This window comes from Scomber scombrus, chromosome 4 (assembly GCF_963691925.1).
Source record: "Scomber scombrus chromosome 4, fScoSco1.1, whole genome shotgun sequence".
NCBI classification, from domain to species: domain Eukaryota; kingdom Metazoa; phylum Chordata; class Actinopteri; order Scombriformes; family Scombridae; genus Scomber; species Scomber scombrus.
Window position 1 is genome coordinate 8,198,148 of NC_084973.1, and position 22,513 is coordinate 8,220,660.

The 22,513-nt window shown below is 39.9% G+C and overlaps 4 protein-coding genes across 5 annotated transcripts in view; 2 read left to right on the forward strand and 2 right to left on the reverse strand.

Annotated features, from left to right (window-relative positions):
- Positions 1 to 7,998, reverse strand: part of rnf10 (ring finger protein 10) — a 131,488-nt gene extending 123,490 nt beyond the window's left edge. Inside the window, exons 1-17 of one of the 2 annotated variants that reach the window (XR_009925065.1) lie at positions 7,450 to 7,998; positions 6,566 to 6,750; positions 6,238 to 6,443; positions 6,069 to 6,159; positions 5,764 to 5,948; positions 5,471 to 5,607; positions 5,023 to 5,177; positions 4,669 to 4,797; positions 4,306 to 4,546; positions 3,701 to 3,834; positions 3,382 to 3,499; positions 3,160 to 3,261; positions 2,917 to 3,054; positions 2,711 to 2,802; positions 2,529 to 2,586; positions 1,485 to 1,649; positions 297 to 1,377 (exon numbers count right to left, since the gene is read on the reverse strand). Coding sequence is in view for 1 of the 2 variants with exons in the window: in XM_062418253.1 (XP_062274237.1) it covers positions 1,304 to 1,377; positions 1,485 to 1,649; positions 2,529 to 2,586; positions 2,711 to 2,802; positions 2,917 to 3,054; positions 3,160 to 3,261; positions 3,382 to 3,499; positions 3,701 to 3,834; positions 4,306 to 4,546; positions 4,669 to 4,797; positions 5,023 to 5,177; positions 5,471 to 5,607; positions 5,764 to 5,948; positions 6,069 to 6,159; positions 6,238 to 6,443; positions 6,566 to 6,750; positions 7,450 to 7,606 (2,367 nt within the window). In the remaining variant the exon portion in view is untranslated. Of the gene's footprint in view, positions 1 to 218; positions 1,378 to 1,484; positions 1,650 to 2,528; positions 2,587 to 2,710; positions 2,803 to 2,916; positions 3,055 to 3,159; positions 3,262 to 3,381; positions 3,500 to 3,700; positions 3,835 to 4,305; positions 4,547 to 4,668; positions 4,798 to 5,022; positions 5,178 to 5,470; positions 5,608 to 5,763; positions 5,949 to 6,068; positions 6,160 to 6,237; positions 6,444 to 6,565; positions 6,751 to 7,449 lie in introns of those variants that run through there. The other variant, XM_062418253.1, reaches the window with a different exon arrangement.
- Positions 7,999 to 8,355: 357 nt separating this feature from the next.
- Positions 8,356 to 11,422, reverse strand: pop5 (POP5 homolog, ribonuclease P/MRP subunit). Its single transcript, XM_062418254.1, has 5 exons — positions 11,361 to 11,422; positions 11,137 to 11,279; positions 9,583 to 9,732; positions 9,148 to 9,231; positions 8,356 to 8,923 (listed from the first exon to the last, which is right to left on the reverse strand). The coding sequence occupies exons 1-5, from the start codon at positions 11,378 to 11,380 to the stop codon at positions 8,823 to 8,825; spliced, it is 498 nt and encodes a 165-aa protein (XP_062274238.1). The 5' UTR covers positions 11,381 to 11,422; the 3' UTR covers positions 8,356 to 8,822.
- A 1,537-nt stretch (positions 11,423 to 12,959) lies between these two features.
- On the forward strand, positions 12,960 to 17,894 carry unc119.1 (unc-119 homolog 1). Its single transcript, XM_062417969.1, has 5 exons — positions 12,960 to 13,194; positions 15,786 to 15,899; positions 17,211 to 17,319; positions 17,479 to 17,651; positions 17,774 to 17,894. Exons 1-5 carry the CDS (start codon positions 12,960 to 12,962, stop codon positions 17,884 to 17,886), a joined length of 744 nt encoding a protein of 247 aa, XP_062273953.1. The 3' UTR covers positions 17,887 to 17,894.
- Positions 17,895 to 20,549: 2,655 nt separating this feature from the next.
- c4h12orf43 (chromosome 4 C12orf43 homolog) lies at positions 20,550 to 22,466 on the forward strand. The gene is made up of 6 exons (XM_062418323.1): positions 20,550 to 20,667; positions 20,986 to 21,016; positions 21,385 to 21,483; positions 21,580 to 21,644; positions 21,741 to 21,828; positions 21,913 to 22,466. Exons 1-6 carry the CDS (start codon positions 20,550 to 20,552, stop codon positions 22,301 to 22,303), a joined length of 792 nt encoding a protein of 263 aa, XP_062274307.1. The 3' UTR covers positions 22,304 to 22,466.
- Positions 22,467 to 22,513: the final 47 nt, after the last annotated feature.

The following is a 22,513-nucleotide window of genomic DNA, read 5'->3' on the forward strand; positions in this document are numbered from 1 at the left end:
GATGTTTTATGATATTCTTGGGCTGATATAAAGAATGAGTTAGATCACCTTATAATGAAGGAATTGTACTATGGATTGATAGGACTGCCCTCATGTGGTGAGAAGCAAATACTGCATCCAAAACATACAAGCCAATGCTCAAATCTGATGGTGACTTCTACAGCATTGGGCTTTACCTTTGTCATAACATGATCCTTTATTGTCCTTGGCATGAGAAAACAGCAACAAACAGTCAATTCTTTGATTGTGCATAATGGTTTATTCATTTCAACAGACTAGTTATTTTCACTAGCCACTTGCTCAAAATTATATGGTGAATTAAAGAAAATCCTCAAACAAAAAAATCAACCCACTTTTGCCTGTTTCTTGGGCATTCTACAAATGTCAGCAATTCTCTAACGCCACACATTTGCAACACTGAAGTTAAACTGGGAGAGTAATGTTAAAAGTTAGTAAACATCCTACAACAGAAGAGGACATAGAAGAACAAAACGGAATCTGAGGAAAGTGCGTATTTATGGTTTGACCACGCAGAATATACTGGAGCTCTGTTGACCCAACAGACCTAATCTCTTTAATACAATACTGTTTTCACTTCCTCGCAATGCTATTAGGATCTCATGGATTCATATTTTTGTTATAAAAATACTAGGGAATTGACCTTAAAGCCTTCCAAGTTTATCTTCTTGAAAGGTGATGAAGTGCTTGCCTAGATTATGATCTACGATGAACACTGACAGAAAACTCAAAGCTTTTATTTGTTTCGTTTGTTTAAAAAGGTGCAGTTCCAGTCTGAGCACCGAGTATCCTGGAAAGACTCAAAGGGTGCGACGTACCTGCAGCTGGCTGACTGCTACTCTAATATAAAGCACCCTACTATAATCTTATCCATATTACTCGTGGAATCATAGTTGCAGTGGTCTGGGTCAACTTCAGGAAAGTCAGAAAACAAGCTGGAACCACTCGTAACAAATAAGGTATCCATGGAAAGCTAGCAGAGCTGGTTACATTTCTTGCTTTACTCAGCGTCTGAACTAAATGTTATCCATAAGGCTTTCAGTGTGACAGGAAGTTGCTGCAAAGCTTTGACTGACTTGGACAAAATGTGAATGTAACGGATGGCTTATCTGCCAAACGGTGCACCAGCTAATAGAATGATGACGAATGCTGCATGAACTTTGGCTACATACTAAAACCTTTTCCGTAGCTTATAGTTCATAGAAGGATCTGCATGGAAGTAAAACCACAAGCAGTGGGAAGATTAACTCAAGAAACAATATGATTAGATGGACTTCAGTGTTGTCTACTTTGTGTGAACCATGGATGTGCTGAACAGAAGTTTCTGTTTCTTCTTTTTCTTTTTTCCTCCTTTGTCATCTGAAAGAGAAAAAGCACACGTCTGAGAACAGTTGCTTTGGCTTCTCATTAAAAAAGATCAAATTTGAATCTGCTGAATGCAGGAGCTTCATTCATAGATGCCAGACCTGGGACAACCACAGGTTGTGGGGAAGAAGCTGGACCGTTGTCCAGCTGCAGAAGAGCTTTCTCAAAAGCCTGGCTGAAGGAGTTCTGAAAGCTGGGCACTGGGACCCGGTCTGACCCGTCGCTCTCTCCGTCGCTGTCTGCCGCTGGAGGAGCTAGCAGCATATCTGTTAGGTACAAGACACAATACTGACTACAAGAGGCCTTCAGGGAGTTCAATAGCAATAATGAAACAGGTTTTACAGGAATTGCACAGTAATACACACAGCTCCAGTAATTTCACCCACACACTTATCAGTACATGATACTCGTAACCATCAAAACATGCACGTAGATAACAATTCATGAAAATAACAATGTCTTCCCTTGTAACCAACAGCCTAACAGACCTTACTGTTACTTTTGTAGTTTATTGATTCATTTTATTTTGTGTTGTTATAATAGCAGGTGTATGATGCCAAATATAACATCTTAAACCTGAAGACAACTTTGTTACAACACTGACTTGTGAAGGCTTTTGGTAGAAACCATTTAGCATACCAGTAAAATACAATACAATATACCCACACATAGACCTGGACAGTTTCATAGGCTTCATACAATAGTTGGTCTATGCAAATAATGAAATAATAATAATATACAACAGATAATAACAATAAATAGCTGGTCTGCAAATGACATCTTATTAGACTTCTGGTTTAAGTAGAATCAACCTTTTTAGGAAAAGCTGACCCTGACTACTGTTTTTTTGTTTTGTTTTGTTTTTGTTGCAGTAAACTCAACCACACTCAATTAATTTCCACAAATTAACTCTACAATTTATACACAGTGGATATTCCTTTTGTCCTGACCCTTTAATATATATTATATAACCCTAGAGGATCTGGCTGTTCACATTCATCTTGAATTATGTGTTATGTCAATACTTAATTCAATTGTTTTCTGTGTAAATCCTATCAAATTTTAAACTGATGTGTTGAACTGTAAAGTGTGTGATGCCCATCAGTCTTTAACAAGCCATCAGAACATGTGAAAATGTGCGCTACCTTTCTTTGGAGTGATCCTGGGCCCAGCATCAACTCTGGCTTTCCCATCTCGAAGCATCTACACAGGACACATTCAAGTTCACAGCGTGTCAAGTATATGAGCATATGAGCAATGTGCGATAACGTTAGCATTCAGTTATGTGATGCATGTATGTGAGTGTGTGTTTGTTTGCCATACACACCTGTGCAAAGGACATGCAGTGGGAGTCATCCTCCACACTACCCACAGTGGGTGAAGAGCATTGCCCATTCAGACTCGGGAATCTCATCCCATCTGAAACAGCAGAAGGAATGCTCAATTCACAATGTTCACATGTTTAACATTCGGCTGATGTGAGAGGGATTATGGCGCTGAACAACACACTGTAGACAGCAGATCTGCTCTTACCAGAGGAAGGACTGCTGCTGAGGGGTGAAGGAGGAGCAAAAGTGAAGTCGGGCTGGATCGGGGGGCTGCTGTTGTAAGGCGGAGACCCGAATGCTGGGAAATGCTGCAGGTTCTCTAGTCCAATATGCACCTCAGGATCTGGGGGACAAATTAGTGCAAATATTTGACTATATTGTGATAAACCTCATTGTGAGATTTGTCTTGGAGGTTTAATTTTCAGATGGAGTTGTGAATGATACTTACATTTCCCCTGCTTCTTGTTCTCCTCGATTTCAATTCGCTTCTCTCTGCGCTTCTCGTCTCTTGCCTTCTTCTGTCTCAGGCGCTTTCTTTTCTCCAACTCATCTAAAAGTTTTGGGGGAAATTCATTCATTCGTTAAACTGTCGCAATCTATAAAATCCCATGGCTACGACTAAAAATGCATGTTATTTGTCAAATCATAAAACCAGGCCAAGTGTCCTCACCTGCAAATGTGTCCAGAGTTTCTTTGGACAGGATTGGAGGCTGCAGGCTTAGCTCGCAGATGCTGAACTCACATGTGAGCGGCAGATGAGCCAGGTAGCGATGCCGACGGCGGATCTCCTGCAAAGAAGCCAAACATGAGAAATCACTCGAGGGTAATAAGGGTGAGGAGCCATTTTCAAAAAGCTGAAGTTAAGAATATAGTACACAAACTATAAATCATAAAAAACAGCTTCGAAAAACATTAAAACTATACAGTATTAAAACAGCTCTCCACATAAATCTGAACAGTGTGTGTTTTGTGTTCCCCTGCTTGCTAACCTCAGTGACTGTGTGTCCCTCTATCTCCACAACTGTGGCAGTGATGGAGTCAGGACTGGCCTCCAAGCTGCCGTATTCACGCAACATGCCGCGTACATTCACGGGATGCAGGAACATGTGCTGGCAGTCGTCAGCTGGACGGAGAAAGATGAGAAAGGGATGAAGAGGCCGGTAAGAAATATGTTTAATTCACTGAAACTTAAAAAGTGTAGAAATCGTGTTTGTCCTGGCTGCATGGGCTGTGGTTTTCTACTTTCATGTTTAATGGTCAAGTTTCCTTGACTCGTTTTTAAATCAGTTTTAGCAGCTATGTTTTAAAAACAATTTAAAAATTGCGTGATACGGATTTTTAAAAATTGCTTCTGAGCCATAACATCTAAAAGAAACCCATCAGTTCATTAGCTTTTAGTGAACAGTTGATTTCGGCAACCCATGTCTTATTGTGGTTTAATGTAATCAGGAAGTTTGCCATTTGTGTCGCTATTTCCTCTCAATAACTGCCATGTTTGACACAAGCAGAAAATCTAGCTATTGACAAATAGCCAGCACTGTTTTTATGGCATGTCTTTGTCTAGACAGGAGAGTTCCTTTCAGGCTGTACTGACCTTGGTAGAAATAGTAGAAGGGTCCATGCACCACACTTGATGAGGCACGGCCTGGTTCTGGCTGGCAGGCAGGGCTCTCCTCATCAGACTGGGGTTGTGTGTCTGCATCCATCACAGCCTCAGGAAGCTCCTCCTGCACACTCTCCAAAATCCCCTCAGGGAGCTCTGGCAGCTGTGCAGCGGCACCCTCTGGGACATTTACCACCTCATCATCAAATGCAGAGGAGTACTGCAGCACAGGCTGAAAAAAAAGAGGCAGCATCTTAGTGACCAAAGGTAAAACCCAGGAATACATATTGAAAGTAGAAAATATAATGCTGGGGGTGAACACTGAAAAAAAAAAAAAAAAAGGTTCAGACTCACCTTGGTGCTGCCAATGTTAGTCACCACTTCCTCCACAGGAGAAGCAGGTTCTTCAAGAGTCAGAAAGGACAAGTCAAAGCCGTTTCCTGTAATTGGCTTCTGCTGCTTCAGTAGCATTTCCTCTCGCTCCTAAACCGCAAAGACAAACAATTACATACTTAAATGATGTGTTTATAATTAGGGACAACATTGTATTGTTGTGTTGACAAAGTAAGACTCATATTTCAAGAAGAATTGAGACACGCAAGAAGAAAGTGCACTGGCTTTACAAACAAAAACTAATCCCATCATGGTTAGGTGATTTTCTTTTAGTACCAAACTGTCACTGATAAACATGCAAGTAGTTTCAGTCACCTGCAAAAGACAAAGCGCGCTCTGGATGAAGCAGCCTTGGGCATCCTCTTCCTGGCTGAGCTGAGCCTGCAGTATGGCCTTCTCCTCTGCTACCAGGCTCAGGACCTGCGTCGAGGAGGTCAGCAACAGCTTGGAGAACGGGCTCAGGCATGCGTCTAGAAAACACAGGTTAACACGTGCTGAATGGCAAAGTCAGATCATTTGAAATCATCTTACTCAGTGTCATCTTATTATTTTCCTGTTGATTCTCTCAGCAGCTGTACTTGTGTATAATGCAAGACACGGAAAAGCGGAAAATGGTTCTCCTGTATTTCTGACAACAAGAGGCTTGTTGAAAGACCAAACTGTTCTGGGACATTAAAATACTATGTATGTTATTCAGTAGTGTTTCTGTAATCATCTTAATGACCAAGTCAACAACCTCTTTTAAGATGCTCCTGTCTCTCACCTCCAAAGCGAACAGGCTCCTCCACCTTCACCCACTGAGAGCTAGGCATTGCCACCAGAGCCCCTTTTTCCCTTCGCATCAGGCACATGGTGATTACGTCACCAACTGCATACTGCCTGGTCTCCATAGCAACCACACTGAAACAAAGTATTGTGTTAAGTGTTAAAAAAAACAACAACCATAAAAACAAAACAAAACAAAAAAACACAAAATGAACTGTCTAAACCTAGACAGTTCATTTTGACCTGTTCGTGTTTTTAGACTCTAAGTGCACTCTAGGCATCAGTGTTTACCTCTTTAGATCAGCGGTTTGAACGGCCTCATAGCAGATGGGGCACTTGGACCAACTCTTATCACTCAGAGACAGATAGTGCAGCATGCACGGCCAGCAGAAGATATGTCCACAGCGGGTGATGCGGGCTGCCAGAGGAGGGTAGAGGCAGATGGGGCAAGACGGCACCTCATGGCTGTTGATGCGCTGCAGATGCACACAGGTGGATTTTCATTAGCACAGAGTTTGATACTGAATTACACAAGAGAATTTAAAGTTTTTAAATTGGGGAGTGATATGTTCCTTCAAAGGATGGCAGGTACTCACCACTTGCTGCACACAGTCCCAGTTGACCAGAGTGTCTGGATCAGTGAAGTGAGCCTTGTAGTCCTGGTCATCAGTCACCACAAACTGGCAACTGAAGCACAAAAAGATACGTCACTCCCTCATGTTCACCTTCGGTCTTTCATATTATGTTTTAAATTGAGGATCTTACTTGGCCTGCAGAAAAAGCTCCTTGTTGAAGGGCTTGTGCTTGTGGCCCCATTTGTTTCGGCGGCCCCAGCAGGCATGGCCACTGTCTCCGAAGCCACCATTACCTCCACGGGGTTCAAAGGTGAAGTTCAACAAGTGGTTCAGACTTATCTTTTTCGGTCCAGCAAATTGAGCCGGGCTAAACTCGGCCCGGCGTGTCTCTGCTACCTGGAGGCAGAAGTAGAAAAAAAAATGTAAAGCATATTTTCCTCTTGACACTTCAATAAAGACATTTTCTTGAGCTGGATAAAAACAAAGATAATATGAGATCACCCCTCAAAAACACCAACCTCCTCACGTCGTCCTCCACCTGTAACCCCATACTGCCGTCCTCCACCTCTCTGAGTGGGTCTCTTGTCAAAATTCTTGCTTTTCTGTGAATTGGTGTGACGAGGGCCTGTGAAACTGTCTGTTTTGGGGAAGGAAGGCTCACGCTTGCGGCTGTAGCGCTTGGAGCCTCCATTATTCTTACCTTCTGAAAATAAAAAATAAAAAATGTATCAGCTGCATGAATTTATAATTATGATCATTCAATATAGTGTCTATAATTCGCTGGAACGTATGATGGTCATGATTTGCAGGTTGTGTTGTGCTATGGATAAAAATAAAGGCGTCTCTGGTCTGCACTTCCACTCCAGGTGGTTGGACTGATTCAGAGAAACCACACTTCTTTATTGCATGCATACAATGACAAAGTATCTTATCTTATATTGGAGCTCTCTATCGTTAATCTGTAATTGCACAAATCAACCTGTGTTGGATATTCTTCTACTTCTAATATTCTCTATTTATATTTAAACTAAGCCTGGGCTAATCCCATATATCTTAAAGGAAACATGTTTAGACTCTACAAATCCAAGGTAAGGAGATTATACTCCCACCATATAAATAATTCAATTAACTAATTGAGTACAAGTTAATTGTTGGCATGTGGGCGTGTCTAGTCTGCATACATAGTAAATGTGGTGCTTTAAAACGGGGTGAATAGAAGTATAAATAAGTATAACTGTGCAAATATTAGCAGTGACTGCTGGTGGGTCAAATGTTTTGAAAGCGACGTCAGCCATATCAGGTAAACAAGCTGCGCTACTGCTAAGGTAGGCCCCAGCAGGCCACAGGCCCCTCACAGGCTTCAGTTGCCAGTGCACACACATGACATGTTGTTTGTTTTCACCTGTTTTGGGTTTAGAGTCGCCCGGCGGTGGGCCTGTTGAGCTGGAACGGGGCGGAACCTTGGTGTTGCTGTTGGGGTTTTTCTCCATGTTTGTTTCCTTGCAGTGAGCGGTACTGAGGCCGAGCTCCGGGCAGAGAGCCGCCGAGCTCTCTGGCATCAAACAGAAAAACGGAGGAGGAAAGCGGGCTGCAGTGAGTGCGGGTAAGGCGACGAAGGCCCTGATTCATTTCTATCAAACGCGGAGACCCCATCACGGCGACATCTTGACAACAAAACAAAACCGAGAAAAAAGAAGAGACACGATTTTGGCGTCTCAAGTTATGAAAGCTGTTAGAAGAGAGGACGAAAGCTCGCCACGCGGGGCCAAGACCCCTAAAATTGACGGCTTTTCTAGCTAAGGGAAACAATGTGCCCTTATAAAGGCGTTAACTGTTTCCCGAAAGCTAGGAAACGTAACAATTTGAAGTTTTTACCACAAAAATATATCCGTTATAACGAGCTTGCACTAATGGCGACGGGTCGCCAGACAGGAACCCGAGAGACCCGGATGTTTCTTTACTGCCTGCCTGCAAATCTGTTTGGTAAAGGCGCAGCTAGGCATTATGGGAAATGTAGTAATAATGATTCTGTCAGGTGCGCAGGTACAAAAACTTATTGTTAAACATTATTTATTTATAATTATATATTTCTGTCACTTTGGTAATAAAAGGAATTTAATAAACGTATGCTTTGACAGTTGCCATGGCAATGACATAGTATTGAGTTAAAGCCCTTATTGATTTTTTTTTTTTTTTTTTTTTTTTTTACATCAACTGATACCAACGGACTAGATATCTGTGCATCTCTAATGTAATAAAAATATTTGACCAATTGTATACCACCAATACATTGACATCAAAAATATTGCTTTAATTTACAAACAAAATAAAGATTGAAACAAAACATTGTAGAAATACAGTAGAAATTCAGAACAACTCAAAACACTTTCTTCAGAATTAGGCCATGGTCTAATTTTCTGTGAAAGACTTTTTAATTACATTTTAAGGGTCCCTTATCCAAAACAACTATGAGATAGTAATTCAGCGTCAGCATTGGCAGTTCTGAGGATCTGTTATCTCACTGTTACAGGACACTCATGCTGACCATCAGTCCACTGTGCCAACCAAAAAACTGTGACAAATATCATGTAGTGTCCCTGTTATGAAGACAGCACACAGTCAGTTCTCTTAAGTAACAAATGCTCTCTGGCTGCAATGAACAACATTTCCAAAGAGTTGGGAAGGCATCTCTTGCTTCACAGCCTCCTCTCTGTCCCGTAATAAAACACAACCAGAACCGGAGGTCGTTTCTACCTCCTCTTGCATGTTGCAAGGTTACTCTTCTTCATCGTCGCTCTCTAAAATATCTTCATCTTGCTTGTTTCCTCCTGGTAGAATGCAGTTTAGAATTGCTTTGCGCACCTGTTGTTTTTCTTCTGCAAATGGAAAAAGAGAAGAACCAGTCAAATGGCATTTTTCTTTGTCACTCTTGTATTCAGTGTTTAAGTCTCCAGTACACTTGAGACAGCAATACAAAGCTCAAAAGGGTCTGAAGCTAAGATGAATGCTTCAATATACTCTGTAATATTCATAAAAACCTCAAGTTAATATAGGAGTTCAGAATCAATATTATTGGACAGGATTAAATGAAACCACATACCTTCGTTTTTACATTTCGGGAGCATTCGATGGAGCTGCTGTGTGTTGTATCGGATCAGAAACTTCTGACACGTTCTAATTGTTCCTGGGGGAAACATATTTTGAATTGAAAACACATTTTGAATGCTCAAATTAAATGTTCATATTGTTAAAAGCTGTGTCTGATATATTATGAAAAGTGAATTGTATCTAAAATCACAGTGTGTTTTGGTTACTGACATCCTTCAAGTGGTTACAAATGTAAGTGTGGTTGAACAGGTATTATTAGTAATAAGTCATGGGGAAAAAAAGTTATTCCCCATATATGTATTATGGAGAACATTGAGTATAATACAGCTCCAACTTATGCTACGTCTTCTCAAAAGACGTTTTTAAAGAAATCATAACTTTCCAAAAACAATTCTTAATGTAGAATACAAGCAGATATTTTTCTTACCTCCTACGTGTAAACAGTTCAGAAAACATGGGATTTTCTGCCCCCGAGTTTCAATACAGGTAATAAAAGGCAAGGCGGACCACAGGAGTTTGTAACACCTTTTAGGGAAACGCAGGAATACTATTCCAGTATGAGTGTTCAGATATTTCACTAGAAGAAACAAAAAACAGAAAAACAAAGAGATAAGTCAAAACTGCAGCATCATGACAGTACTGTGTGATGAATTATTCATTTTTGGAGTGAAGACCAATATCAGGCTTGAGGTTTCCTAAATGTTTTCATGTTGATGTTAATATTTGTCAAGCATTTAAACTCCCACTGACAGTCTTTAACCATATCATATGAGCAGTGGTGGACATTCACTCAAGTATAACTATACTTCTTGTTTACACTTTTGCAAGTACTTTTATTGCGTACTTCTATTTTATTCTACTTCACTCCAATAACATTAGATTTTAAATACAATACCAACGACTACTGTATAAAATATGATGCATTATTATAGATTAAACTACATACTACTAAACTAAATAGTTAAAATTGACCCTCTATGGCAATAAAATGCAGTTTTTTACATTAATGCATCAGTTCCCATAATCCAACAGAACTAAAAAAATAATAATTGTTATTTCTGCTGCATAATGAGTTCTTTTAAATCCCCCTACACTCAAAACTATGTTTTTCTTTTTGTTTCTACAGTTTAATGTTTGAGCTTCACTGTGCAGAAGGATGTATGTGCAGAGTTTGTATTCACATTCATCTCCTGAGAGTGGAAAGTTTCTCTGTGCACACTGAAAATCCAGTTTTAAAGGGTGGGCCTACAACCAGGATTTGTGATATCACAATTAAAAAGTAGGAGACATCTTGTGTCCGTCAGGAAAACAGAAGAAATATATAGCAAACAGCAGATGGGGCACAATATATATATTTTCATAGATTCTGGACTTTTAATGAGTGAGAATGCTGCATTGAGAGCCAGCTGACATACTGCATCTCAGTGTGGTACGGCAGCTGCACTGAGGCAGACAGGAAAAGGCTGCAGATGGTGGTAAAGTCGACTCAGAAGATCATTGGCTGCCCTCTCCCCTCCCTGAGTGACATATACTACACACACGATGCCTGAACAGGGCGAGATTTATTACCGTGGACACTACACACCCCAGTCATCGACTGTTTGACTTCCTGCCCTTGGGGAGGCAATACAGATGTATCAAATCAAGGATAAACAGACTCAAAAACAGCTTCTTCCCCAAAGTCATAACAGCTGTGAGTGAGTGAGAATGAGTATATCCCATTTTTAAGATTTTAGCAGATAACTTTCCACTTTTTTGTGGAAATCAGACACACATTATAAATCAGAGTAGAGTATTGTATATACATCTTAAACAGGTCTAGAGGGGGTCTTTAAATTCGATGTTAAAGTATTTTTTACTAACTTTATGTTTCTACTATCGCCTTGAGTTTTACTAGCAATGTAATGCAGTATGTTGCAAACCTAGATTTGACTACTTTATATAAGTAAATCATGTAAATCCTTGTTCCACTATTGCTTACCAGAGAATCTGATGCTGCACATAGCTGCTCCATAGTCTCCGTGTATGCGGGCCACTGTTGCCTTCACTGTCTCAGCCACAGCTCGGTCATCCAGCAGCAGCAGGCGGGTCCGGTCCGACACGTTCACCTCGCATAGTAAATACCTGCAGACAGGTGAAACGCCATCAGAAACTAACTCCGAGTACACACATTGTAAGCACATGACACATGAACAGCACATTTACCTCGACTTCACCCGCACCATCACTGCTTCTCTGTCTTCTTCTATCGTGAATAACTTCCTGCAACAAAACTATCTGCTACGAGCGCCACCCGCTGGACATGTTTAACCTTCTTCTTTTAGATGCATTACCGCCACCTTCTGGATTGGAGTATAGTGGTTGCTATAGGTCTTACATTTTCTTACATTTTCCTTTTAAGTATTGTGTTTTCTAAAAAAAAAAAAAAAAATGAAGCAGCCCTGTACCCTTACTTCACCTGAACTCCTCTGCAATATTTATTTCATATCTAGTTCCATGTGTTTTTTCTTTGGAGTTTAATTTTCAATGTCTGTCTCTCTTCTTTTTAAATATCTGGGATAATAAATACATTCTTTGGGGGGTTTCAAGGCAGTTGGTATCCTTTAAATTGCACTACTGACTCCCTCTGGATTTAAAAGTTTACTGCTGTCAAAATCTATTCCAATCTTGTTGCTATCCAAGAATCTAAATACCAGTGAATACCAGCTTCTTTCCCTCCACTGTGTCCCCACACTGAAGTCTCCACTCGTACCAGCCCTGTAATCATTGCCCTTCTCTCCTCCTCATGTTTCTTGTATGGAATCAGGACGTGCTCCACTGTCTCTTTTTCCAGACACTGATTACAATGGCCAGCTGAGTGTTTTCCTCTGATTCTGAAAGTATAATATAAATATCATCATATTATCCTCTTGCCTGCTTATAATAATAGATAAATAATAGATAAATAATAAAAGATAATACAAGAAATAAAAATAAGGAGGAAGGTGCAGGCAGTGTAAGATTTTCTTCTCCCTGCTCCTTTTCAGTCATGGAATGTGTTCAAGGAACTTGAGTTGTGTTTTGTAGGCTTTGGGAGTTACATTTCTTTCTGGAGCTGTGCATTAACACGATCATCAACAAATACATTTGAAAAGCTTAAAAATGTTAAAGTTATCTTAAAAAAAAAAAGGAGACACAACTAAACGTGCACACATCAGGAAAAGAAAGAAAATGTCAGGCAGGTTCAATGGACTGTTTATTAATGTTACTGGGAACATTTCACATCCATGAATCCAAGTTCTCATTTGAACTTTTCATGATTGAACTCAGAAAGCATTTTGAGTCTGTATAAACAATAAGAAATGTGCACATACAGTACATATAATAGTAGCCAAGATTTCCTCAAAGAAATCTGATTTTATCGCCTGGCTTTTCTGTAAAAATGTTTTCTGTTTATCTTTATTTCATCATGATGTCTAATTGTTTTCTGTACTGTAATAACGCCACACATGTTGTAAGCGACGATTTCTACAAATAAAGTGATGCGAAAAAACAACAAAAAAAAAACAATCGATAAAGCCCACCCAGTTGATGATGAAGCGGGGAGGCCTGGGCACCAAACCATTCATACCCTTTCGGTTACTATGACAACGTCCATCGTTCTCAGCCAATCGCATCCTTACTTTTCCGTCTTCCATACACGTTTTACGCCATCTTGGAATTACACTCGCAGTTGGCAAGTCACTCCCAGATTAAAAAAGAAAAAAGAAAAGAAAAAAAAGGGGGGGACAACAACTGTGTTTTGTTGTTGCTCCAGCGTCCGGTATGAACGGCTCTCGAAACAAAGCGGCAGCGACAGTGAGCAGAGGACAGACGGACGCAGACACCGGCTCGGAGACGAACCACAGGGATCGAAAAGCTGGTGGAGGAATGTTAAAAAAGCTCAAGTCGAGGCGCAGTCAGACGGAGAAGTGGCCTGCAGTCACCGAGGATGAACTCAGGCAGCTGGGGAAAGACATCTCTCCGGTCCATGTTCTGGGTCTCCGGGCTGTCACGGAGGGTACGTGAACGGTATCTTTGTCTTGATGAAAATCGGTGAACACACACACACACACACACACACACACACACACACACACACACACACACACACACACACACACACACACAGGGCACAGTGTATTGTTTGCTAACTGTAGCTAAGAGACGAGCTTTATGCTGAGCTGCCCCATAAGTACACAACGTGTTATGAATGTTGATGATTAACATGTTCAATTATTAAATGAGTCAAAGTATCTGCTTAGTGATGTTATTTGGCGTTTACTCATGCAGTCAGCAGGGTCGTGGCTAGAAAAACACAACATGATTTACTATCACCTTATAAAACTTAAAGACCCCCTCCAGACATGTTTTAAGATATCCATCAGAGACTCTACTTTGAACAATAAGTAACTTTATTTATGGAACTACTTTCGAGAGCAGACACCTCACTATGCTTCACAGTATAAATAAAGCATACATACTGATATAAAACAAAAAAGAAAGAAAAATGAGTCAAAGTTGAGCTGAGTCAAAGCTGTTTTTTAAAGGTGTTCACAGAGTCCACATATCTTAAATCCAATGGGAGAGAGCTACTAAATGTAGGAGCCACAGCTTTCTTTAGTTTTAGTATAGATTAAAGAACAACCAGCACTCCGATCAGCAGGTCTGCTGGTGACCATAGACTGTATAAAAACGAATGGATGTAGCCACTGTGTTTTGTGGTCTCCCATTTTTGAAGCCTCAAGTTTGGCATTATGACTTTCGCCATCTTGATTTTTTTGGAGACAGAAGTGATGAAAAGTGACCATATTTGGATGAGAGGGTGGAGCTGGGAAGGAGCTTACCAGGGTCCAACTACAGCATCTCACACAACACTGTGGTAGTGATTTGTCAATCACAGATTAGTCCCAAATCATACCCTGCTTTATCATCTATTTTATTGTAAATTGAATCATAATTTAAATAATGAACATCATGCTGTAATGAAGAAGGCTTGAAACTAGTGACTGAGACCATAAACTCATTAGGGCATTGTTTACCTCAAGTGAAATATTTTTTTTTTTTTACCATAGACTACTATACAACATTCTTTTTGGAGCCAGCAGAGTTGTCCCCCCTGCTGGTTATTAGAGAGAGTCACTTCGGCAAGGCAGCTGTAGTATAACAATTAAACTGTAAAACCTGACACATCTCTGATGTAGGCAGGAGCCTGACCACTAGGGCTGCGTATCGGTACTCGATACCTTTAAGATATCAACTGAAATAAATCGATACCAAGTAAAATATCTAAACGTCTCCATCAAACGATACTTGCAATCGATCCTTTTTGCAACCAGAGCTAGAAAATATAACTATTTGTATGGACTTGTTCACAGCCAATCAACGCAAGCATTCTTTGATTTAATGCATTATCACATTAATGCATGTGATTGGCCCACTGCAACAGCAGCTACAACCCGTCTGTGTTGGTGAAGTCGTGGTGAATTTCAGTTAGCACGCTTAGTAGTTCAGCAGCTAAGATGCCACCTTAACACTTAACACACTAAAGTGTGGCTACACTACACGCCCGTTACCCCGGATATAAGCAAGTGCACAAATGTGTTATTGGTATCGAATGAAGTACTCAAATGTTATTGGTATCACTTTAAGGGTACTTGGATTGGTACTGGTATCGTAATTTTTTACACAATACCCAGCCCAACTGACCATGCAGAGCACTATAGGTTATCACAAGAACTTTGAATTGGACTCTGAATTTGATGGGGAGTCGGTGAAGAGCACTCAGAATCAGTGTAACATGAGACCTGGTCAAGACATTCACAGCAGCATTTTGAACCACATGTAAATGATCCAGAGATGTTATGCTGAATGAAAAGAGACTTACAGTAGTGAAGACGTGACAATATAATTAACATTAAAATCTCTGTTTAAGACATAATGGGTCTGTCTGAGTGAATCAAACACTTGACATGTTGATCCAGGGTGATTTCTCTGTAGATTTGTTCTCCAATGAGCGTTCTCTTTCGTACTACACCTGATAATCATTTGATGATATTTATTACTGCAACTTTACGTAATCTAATTGAATTTCTGTGGTCCCCTTTTCATTTTAAGTCCTGAGAGTTATCCTTACTTTTCAGCCCACTAGTGACGGCAATGCTTCAACACACTGAGTCAAACCCCAGGGCCTGTCACCAGAGCCTGTCTGGGCTATTGCTTAATGCCTTCCATTGTTTCTGGCCTTTTCCCGGACCAGACAACAATAGCATTACTTCCCTTCTCTCTCATGTCACTTTGTTGAAAAGCCTGGAGCCCGTGCTATAGCATTACTCACTGTGCAGGAGCCAGAAAACAGATACTGAAACCTTAGTTGCACATCGAGTGCCATCTCTGTTTTCTAAGCAAGCGCAAGACTTTGAGCTCACGGAATTTGTGCATTGTCACAAAACTCAGCATGTAGCTATTGATGAAACAAAGTAAAGACCGGCTTTCTGTGAAACTGGGCTGAAGGACCTCTTGCTGCTAATGGATGCTTGCCTGCTGTCAAGTAATGGGCAGTTACTCTATTTTTGTTTTAGTTTTAACATGCACTGTTATTTTGCATTTCAGACTATCTTTGCAAACCTGAAGACAATATCTACAACATTGACTTCACACGTTTCAAAATCAGAGATCTTGAGACGGGGACGGTGCTGTTTGAGATTGCCAAACCCCCCAACAGTGGTAAGTGATGTATGAAGTTATTACAAATCTACCAAGCAGCCATGTTCTTAAAGTGTAGGACAGACTGATCTAAAATGCACAAATTATAACCTATTCACAAAGCTTGCAAATGTTTCTCTCAGGGAGATTGATTTCCTCCTTTAGAGACATGACATGTTTGTAAGTTATTGTAAAGTTGGTCATTGACAGCTTACATCTCCTTGCAGTCTGACTGATAATTATGTGTCACTTATTTTTATCACCGAAAAGTTAGACTTTAAATTTACTGTGTGAATACACATGATGCTGCTCAGTCATAGCCTCAGGCGTTGCAATCCACAAAATACAGTGTCACCAAACATTAGAGCAGCAGCAGACTTTCCTGGGGGTGTGCTGTATTTAACTCTCAGCCCTTTGCCATATGGTCTGCCTGTGTTATTTTTAGGGTATTTTCACACCTATAGTCTGTTTGCTTTGGTCTTAATCAGCAAATGAGTTGCTATTTTGTTCCATGTTCATATTGGTTTGGTTTGGTTTCAAACGGCAAAATTTCAAAGTATCAACTAAAGCCACGTGGGAGCTGTCACTCCGTTCATTGGTTGGAAAATGGACCATCGGCAGAATTTCTTCATATTTGCGGCCATCATTTGGACCATGTACCAACCCAAAATATGTGAGCAGAATAGCACATTTGAACACACTTCAAGGCAACTTCTAGAGAACAATGTGTTGCTGCCTTCAGTCGGCTGAAGAGAACAGATCAAGTATTGAACACATACCTGACCTGTACGTACTAACATAACAATAACATAATGCACAGTGCAGCTGGATACAGGAGCTGGTTTAATCCAAAATGAGCAATGCTTCCTGCAGTTGGTCAGATCTGGTTGGATCGCGTTCATACCAGAAACAAACTGTACGAGAGTTACTCGCTGTGTTCACACCTGCCCACATTAACCACACCAATGCTCCTGGGTTCGATTCTGCTGAGTTAAACAAGGCAGGTGTGAAAACGCCCTAATCATCAGAGATGTTTATATGAGGGAATATAAAGTCCCACAAGTGGAAGGAATTCTTCAGTTGGTCTGTTAATAAAAAAATCTCCTCATTTATACAATTGACACCATATTTCGGTTTTAAGAGGTCACAGAGAAACTCAATCTTTGGATTTGATTTAATTCATTTTCAGTTTCAGAAAATAACATGTAACAGCACATTTCAAAAGATATAATTCAGTATACACACGCACTTTCTCACACACTCAAGTGTTGTATTTGTGGCTCATCCTGTGAGAATTGGATGCCAGTCAGCTCAACATGTTTTCTTCATTAGGTCCTGTGGAGAGTGAAGAGGGGAGCATAGATGCAGACATCAGCGCTGGGCGTTTTGTGAGATATCAGTTTACACCAGCCTTCCTAAAACTGCGCACTGTTGGTGCAACGTAAGTAAATTGTCCATAACTTTCTGACTGTAAATAGCTGAGAGCGTAATAATCAGCCTTTTATGTTGTTAGTCACCTACCAGTCAACTTGTTGTGTAAAACGTTTATTACAACTGAACTGTAACTTTGTTCTTTCTGCTTTTTGTTTCCAAACCTCAGTGTGGAGTTCACAGTGGGCGACCGGCCCATTAACAGCTTTCGTATGATTGAGAGACATTACTTCCAAGGGCGCCTTCTCAAGAACTTTGACTTCGACTTTGGCTTTTGCATTCCAAACAGCCGCAACACATGTGAACACATTTATGAGTTTCCACAGCTTCCAGACGACCTCAGTGAGTTCTAGTCTGCTCTGGTCAACCACTAATGTTAATATTGTAGCATGCATGTTTCAAATAATAATCAATATCTCGATCTCATGTCTGTCCACTTTTCCGTCCCTCTTCTCCCCTTGCAGTTCGCCAGATGGTGGAGCACCCTTATGAAACCAGATCAGACAGTTTCTACTTTGTGGACAACAAACTGATCATGCACAACAAGGCAGACTATGCCTACAATGGTGGTGTGTAATACCTGAAGGAAGTAAATCTGTGCAATACACCCCAGCGGATTGATTTTCTGAATTACAACCATTCAGAATCATCTTTTTTTTTTTGGGAGGGAGCAGGAGAATTGTTTCCTTTGTGGACATTCCTACGAACGTGACTACATTCTTCAGAGTCAACAGACCATATCTGCCTTTATATGAAACCATGGATCCATTCAACAGTACCTCGCAGAGCTCAGTTTCTGGGACTCAGAGGAATGTTCTGCTAAATATTTCTCTGTTGTAGTAGACTGAAACTTTTCTGTTCTTTGGGTTTGTCAGATACGTATCATGTTAACGTTTGAACACTTCTGCCTTAAGTTTCTTGCCGTCTCTGCTGGAAAGGGACACTTTGACTTCGTCACAGACCTCTCATGGCAAAGCCGATAGACTGTGTTAGCTGTAACTTCATTTGCCTAAGTATGTAGGTGTTTGCAGTGGAAATTCATTTGAACTACCTTTTTGCAAGTGACAATTGTGTTTCCCTTACGGAAAAACGAGCGTTAACTAAACGTTTTACAGTATTGTTAGTCGTAGATGACCATGTAGAACATTGTTTGAATTTCATTCTCTCTTAAATATCTGCTTGTGAGTCATTGGGACTATTTGTGTCAGATATTTAAGCTTGGTGTGTGTCTTTTGTGTATGATGCATTATTAGGTTGATCAATGTCTTCTTTAGTAGGACGCCTTTTAGTTTAAGAACGGAATGCATTGCTGTCATGATATCAGGTGTCATGTTCATCCTACTAAAATCTGTTACATTTTTATGGCAAAAAAAGATTTACATCATTGGCTCTTGATCAGGATTCAGTTTTGTCTTTCAGACTGTAACATATGGTGAAGATATATTTTTGATAAGCCCACATGGTAGATACAGGATACTATCTCTATCCATGAAATCCTACAACTTGTTTGACACTACAACCGAGTTACCAGTCTGTCATTGTACACCTTCACAATCCAATAAACCATACCTTAGGGAAGCTTATAACGCTTATTTTATGTTTACACTGTGTCAGAGAGGTGCTGATTTAACTCTGTGTTAATTCAGGAGGTTGTGGTTGTGTTGAATTGTATTGCACATCCTGAAAGGTGGTCCTAAAATCTGGTAACTCGGTGTAAAAATTGCTGATGGAAGATCTCAGATTGATTAAACGGTCCCTGCTTGTCGCATGGTTTCCAGTCTAAATATCCACTGTGATTAGCTAGTTTTATTTCATTAATTTTCATATCGTACTAAAATGACTGGAAAGCAGCGACTACTTACAAGGCAGGGAATAATTCAAAAACCCATTGCTGTTACAGTAGAATATATAATTTGCAGCTAATTGGCTAAATCATGCAAAAAACCACTGGGACAGTCTGGAAATCTCTTTCAGTCCTCAGATGATCAGGGCTTCCTTCTTTTACTGTAACAATGACTCCAGTGCCTTTTATCCAGGTGGTCATCAAGAAAAGAACAGTGTGCTTTGTTTACCTGTGAGGAAAACAATGCAGTAAGATGGTTTTCTTTCAACCAATACAATGAAGGGAAGAGACTTCAGCTACTTTCTGGTGCAAACAACATCTTTCAGTACTGCCTTGTATGAAACAGCAGATGTCTTACAGTCTGTGTTGATGCATTTCATATACTCGTGTTTACTCTTTATACAATTTTACATTTTACAGTTTGATCTGTGATAATTCATTATGTAGCTCATTAATGACCTCAACAAGTGTGACAGCAGCTTGTAGCCTTTGCTCCATGACTGACAGTTGTTGTTTTAGTCCTCAATTGAAATCAATGGATGTGTTGTAGAGTATGCGGGTACACTCCAGTGAGACAGAAGACTGTGACAGTGTCAGTCAATTGTGTTTGATCTGATCTTGAATGCATAAAGAAGTGCTTAAACTTTATCTACACAAAGACTACATGACTGACACTTGTGTAGCCTGTTGCATTGACTCCCTCTCTTTTAAGGTCACTACTTTAATCGATTTTGCAATTATGACTCAGTCATGTAGGATTTATTGTAAATATAAACTTGCACGTTTCAAGTATATCATCAGGGATTTTTCCGATTTTTTCCCCGCGTGGCCATCACAATTATGTTACTGAATTGTAAACATATCAAGGAATCCAATGATGTGGCTATATAAAAATCTAAATTGTGTATTTATATTTGATCAGTCACACTGGTACTTGATGAAAATATTGCATGCTCTGCTTCAGAAATGACTATACCCAAATGATTTTGGATAGTTGTAAAAAAACAACAACAAAAAAAACAACAAATGTCACAGTCTGTTTTTTCTTCTTTTTTTCTTTTTTGATTTGACATGAACACTACATAAGATTCTGGCCGATGTTTTTGGATTTCTCCTCTTAATTAAAATGTAAAATAAGAAAGCTCATTGTATGACTTTGTGTTCTGTTTAATTTGATTACAACACGAGGATTTTATTTTTATTTTTTATTAAACTAGACTTGTTTTATTATTTCCTGGTTTGTTTATGTTTAAACGTTTTGAAGACTGTGATAAAATAAAATATAATGTCTGAAAAGTTTGCTTATTTGTGCGTCTAGTCTCTCTCATGATGAGCTGACTACATTACCAAGAATCCTTAGCTCAAAACAGACAACACCGACGACACATGTATCCATCATGGCGGCCCACGCTGCAAAGATGGTCGGCGTTTCTGAAGACTCCAGCAGCAGTGATGATGAAGCGCTGAGAAGATGTCAGGAGGCGGTTTGGGTCACACAAGTGACCAAGACAAAAGGTGAGTTTTTCTGATTGGTTTGTAGTTCGCAGTGTGCAGAAATGTAGGCTACAACAGAGAAGTATAAACACCACGTTAGCTTGGAGAAAGTTACTTCCAGCCTTGATATTACTACCTCAGGTGAGTTGCAAGGTTGACATTACTGTCAGAAGTAGGCTATAAGTTTTGAACGGGTCTTCTTTCCATGCTAGCTTTAACTTTACTTATTTTAAACGTAGCCACCTTAGCTAGTCCATTAAAACACAGTAGTATCACCTGGCGTGGTTGAACAGTATGTAATAAATGAATTTTATCTCTGAAAACTATGTTTGTTTTTAGATGCTGACAGAGATGTGCAACAGTCCAAGCGGTAAGTCTATTATTGGTCAAAATAAGCACTTCATTGTAAAGTCATTATGTAGGAAGGAGGAAGACTATAATGTTTGTATCTCTACATAGTGCAAGAAGCCTATATAATTAAAGGATAGGTTCACAATTTTTCAAGCCCTCAAATGCACTGGGGAGCAAAATATACAGTGTGTCCTAACGTTGAAAAGATATCTACTTGATTTGACTAATGTGGAAAAAAGGCTCATATTAGCTACAGATATAAATAGATACCATTTTTTGATTGACACACATAGTGTCAATCAAAAAATGGTATCTTGTCTAGATTTTATACAAATATTTGATGATTAGAAATAAAAGATGTCTGAATATTGCTGTATTGTACAACAGTATTGTTGTTGCTGAACATGAGCATGATGGCAACGAGCTGCAAGTCACCCAAGGGTTTCGAACACACGTCGCTAAAAAGCTGGGACATTTTCTTGACAGGTAACTCGTTTGACTTTATACACGAATATTTTCAACCCATCTTCTCTTTTGCGATTGTTTTTTACACCTGATTTATAATACGCATGTGACTGCCAGTTGCATTTCAGAGTTGAAAACTGAAACTTCGTCATGTGCGGAATCAGGAAAATGTGATGATGAAGGTAAAATGTCTCTTTTCTTTTGGTACTTGCTGCTTTTTCTGAGGATTTGGATTCATCTGAGTTAATGTTGTTTTTTGTTTGTTTTTTGTCTTTTAGGATTTCGTCTGTTTTCAACATCAATCCCAGGACAAACAGTTGAGGAGCCTCCACCCCCTGTGCGGCGGCGGCCAATTCCCAGCTCAAGGTTTTTATTGTTTGTGTGTTTTTTTTTTACGGCATCAGTTTTTTATACTCCTTATTGTAACATTATACATTCTCTTGTTTTCAGTGACAGCGACAGTGAAATGGAATCACGGCTGAGGGAGGCAGCTGTGTCAGTCAAAGATCTCTTACCCTCAATGCCCTCTACGCACTCAACTCCCTCAGCGGAGCCTCCGTGCTCAGAAAAGAAAAAGAAAAAGAAGAAAGTGGCTCAGGAGGAGGAGGAGGAGGAGGAGGAGACAAATGTTGTTGTGAAAAAGAAAAAGAAGAAAGTGACAGAGGGAGGAAAGGATAGCCACGTTGTTAAGAAGAAAAAGAGGAAACATAATGAAGAGGAGAGCGAGGAGGTGGACTTTGCAGGCTCTCCTCCTAATGCTCAAAGTAACGGTGACCACGAGAACTCGCAGGAACACAACCAAGCCAAAGTAAAACGGAAAAAGAAAAAGACTTTGAGCTGAGACTTTTATGACTTATCTGTCATTGTCACAGCCGCATTATGTCACAAACCTTTGAAATGTTTTGAGGATGTTTGAGGAATGTGTTCAATCATTTTGACTCCACGTGCTGATAGTAGTGTATCAGACACTTTTTCCATTAAAAATCATTTTATACCATTTCTTTTCTTTTCTTGAAATAGTCTTTATTTTGTCATGAAAGACACTGAAAAA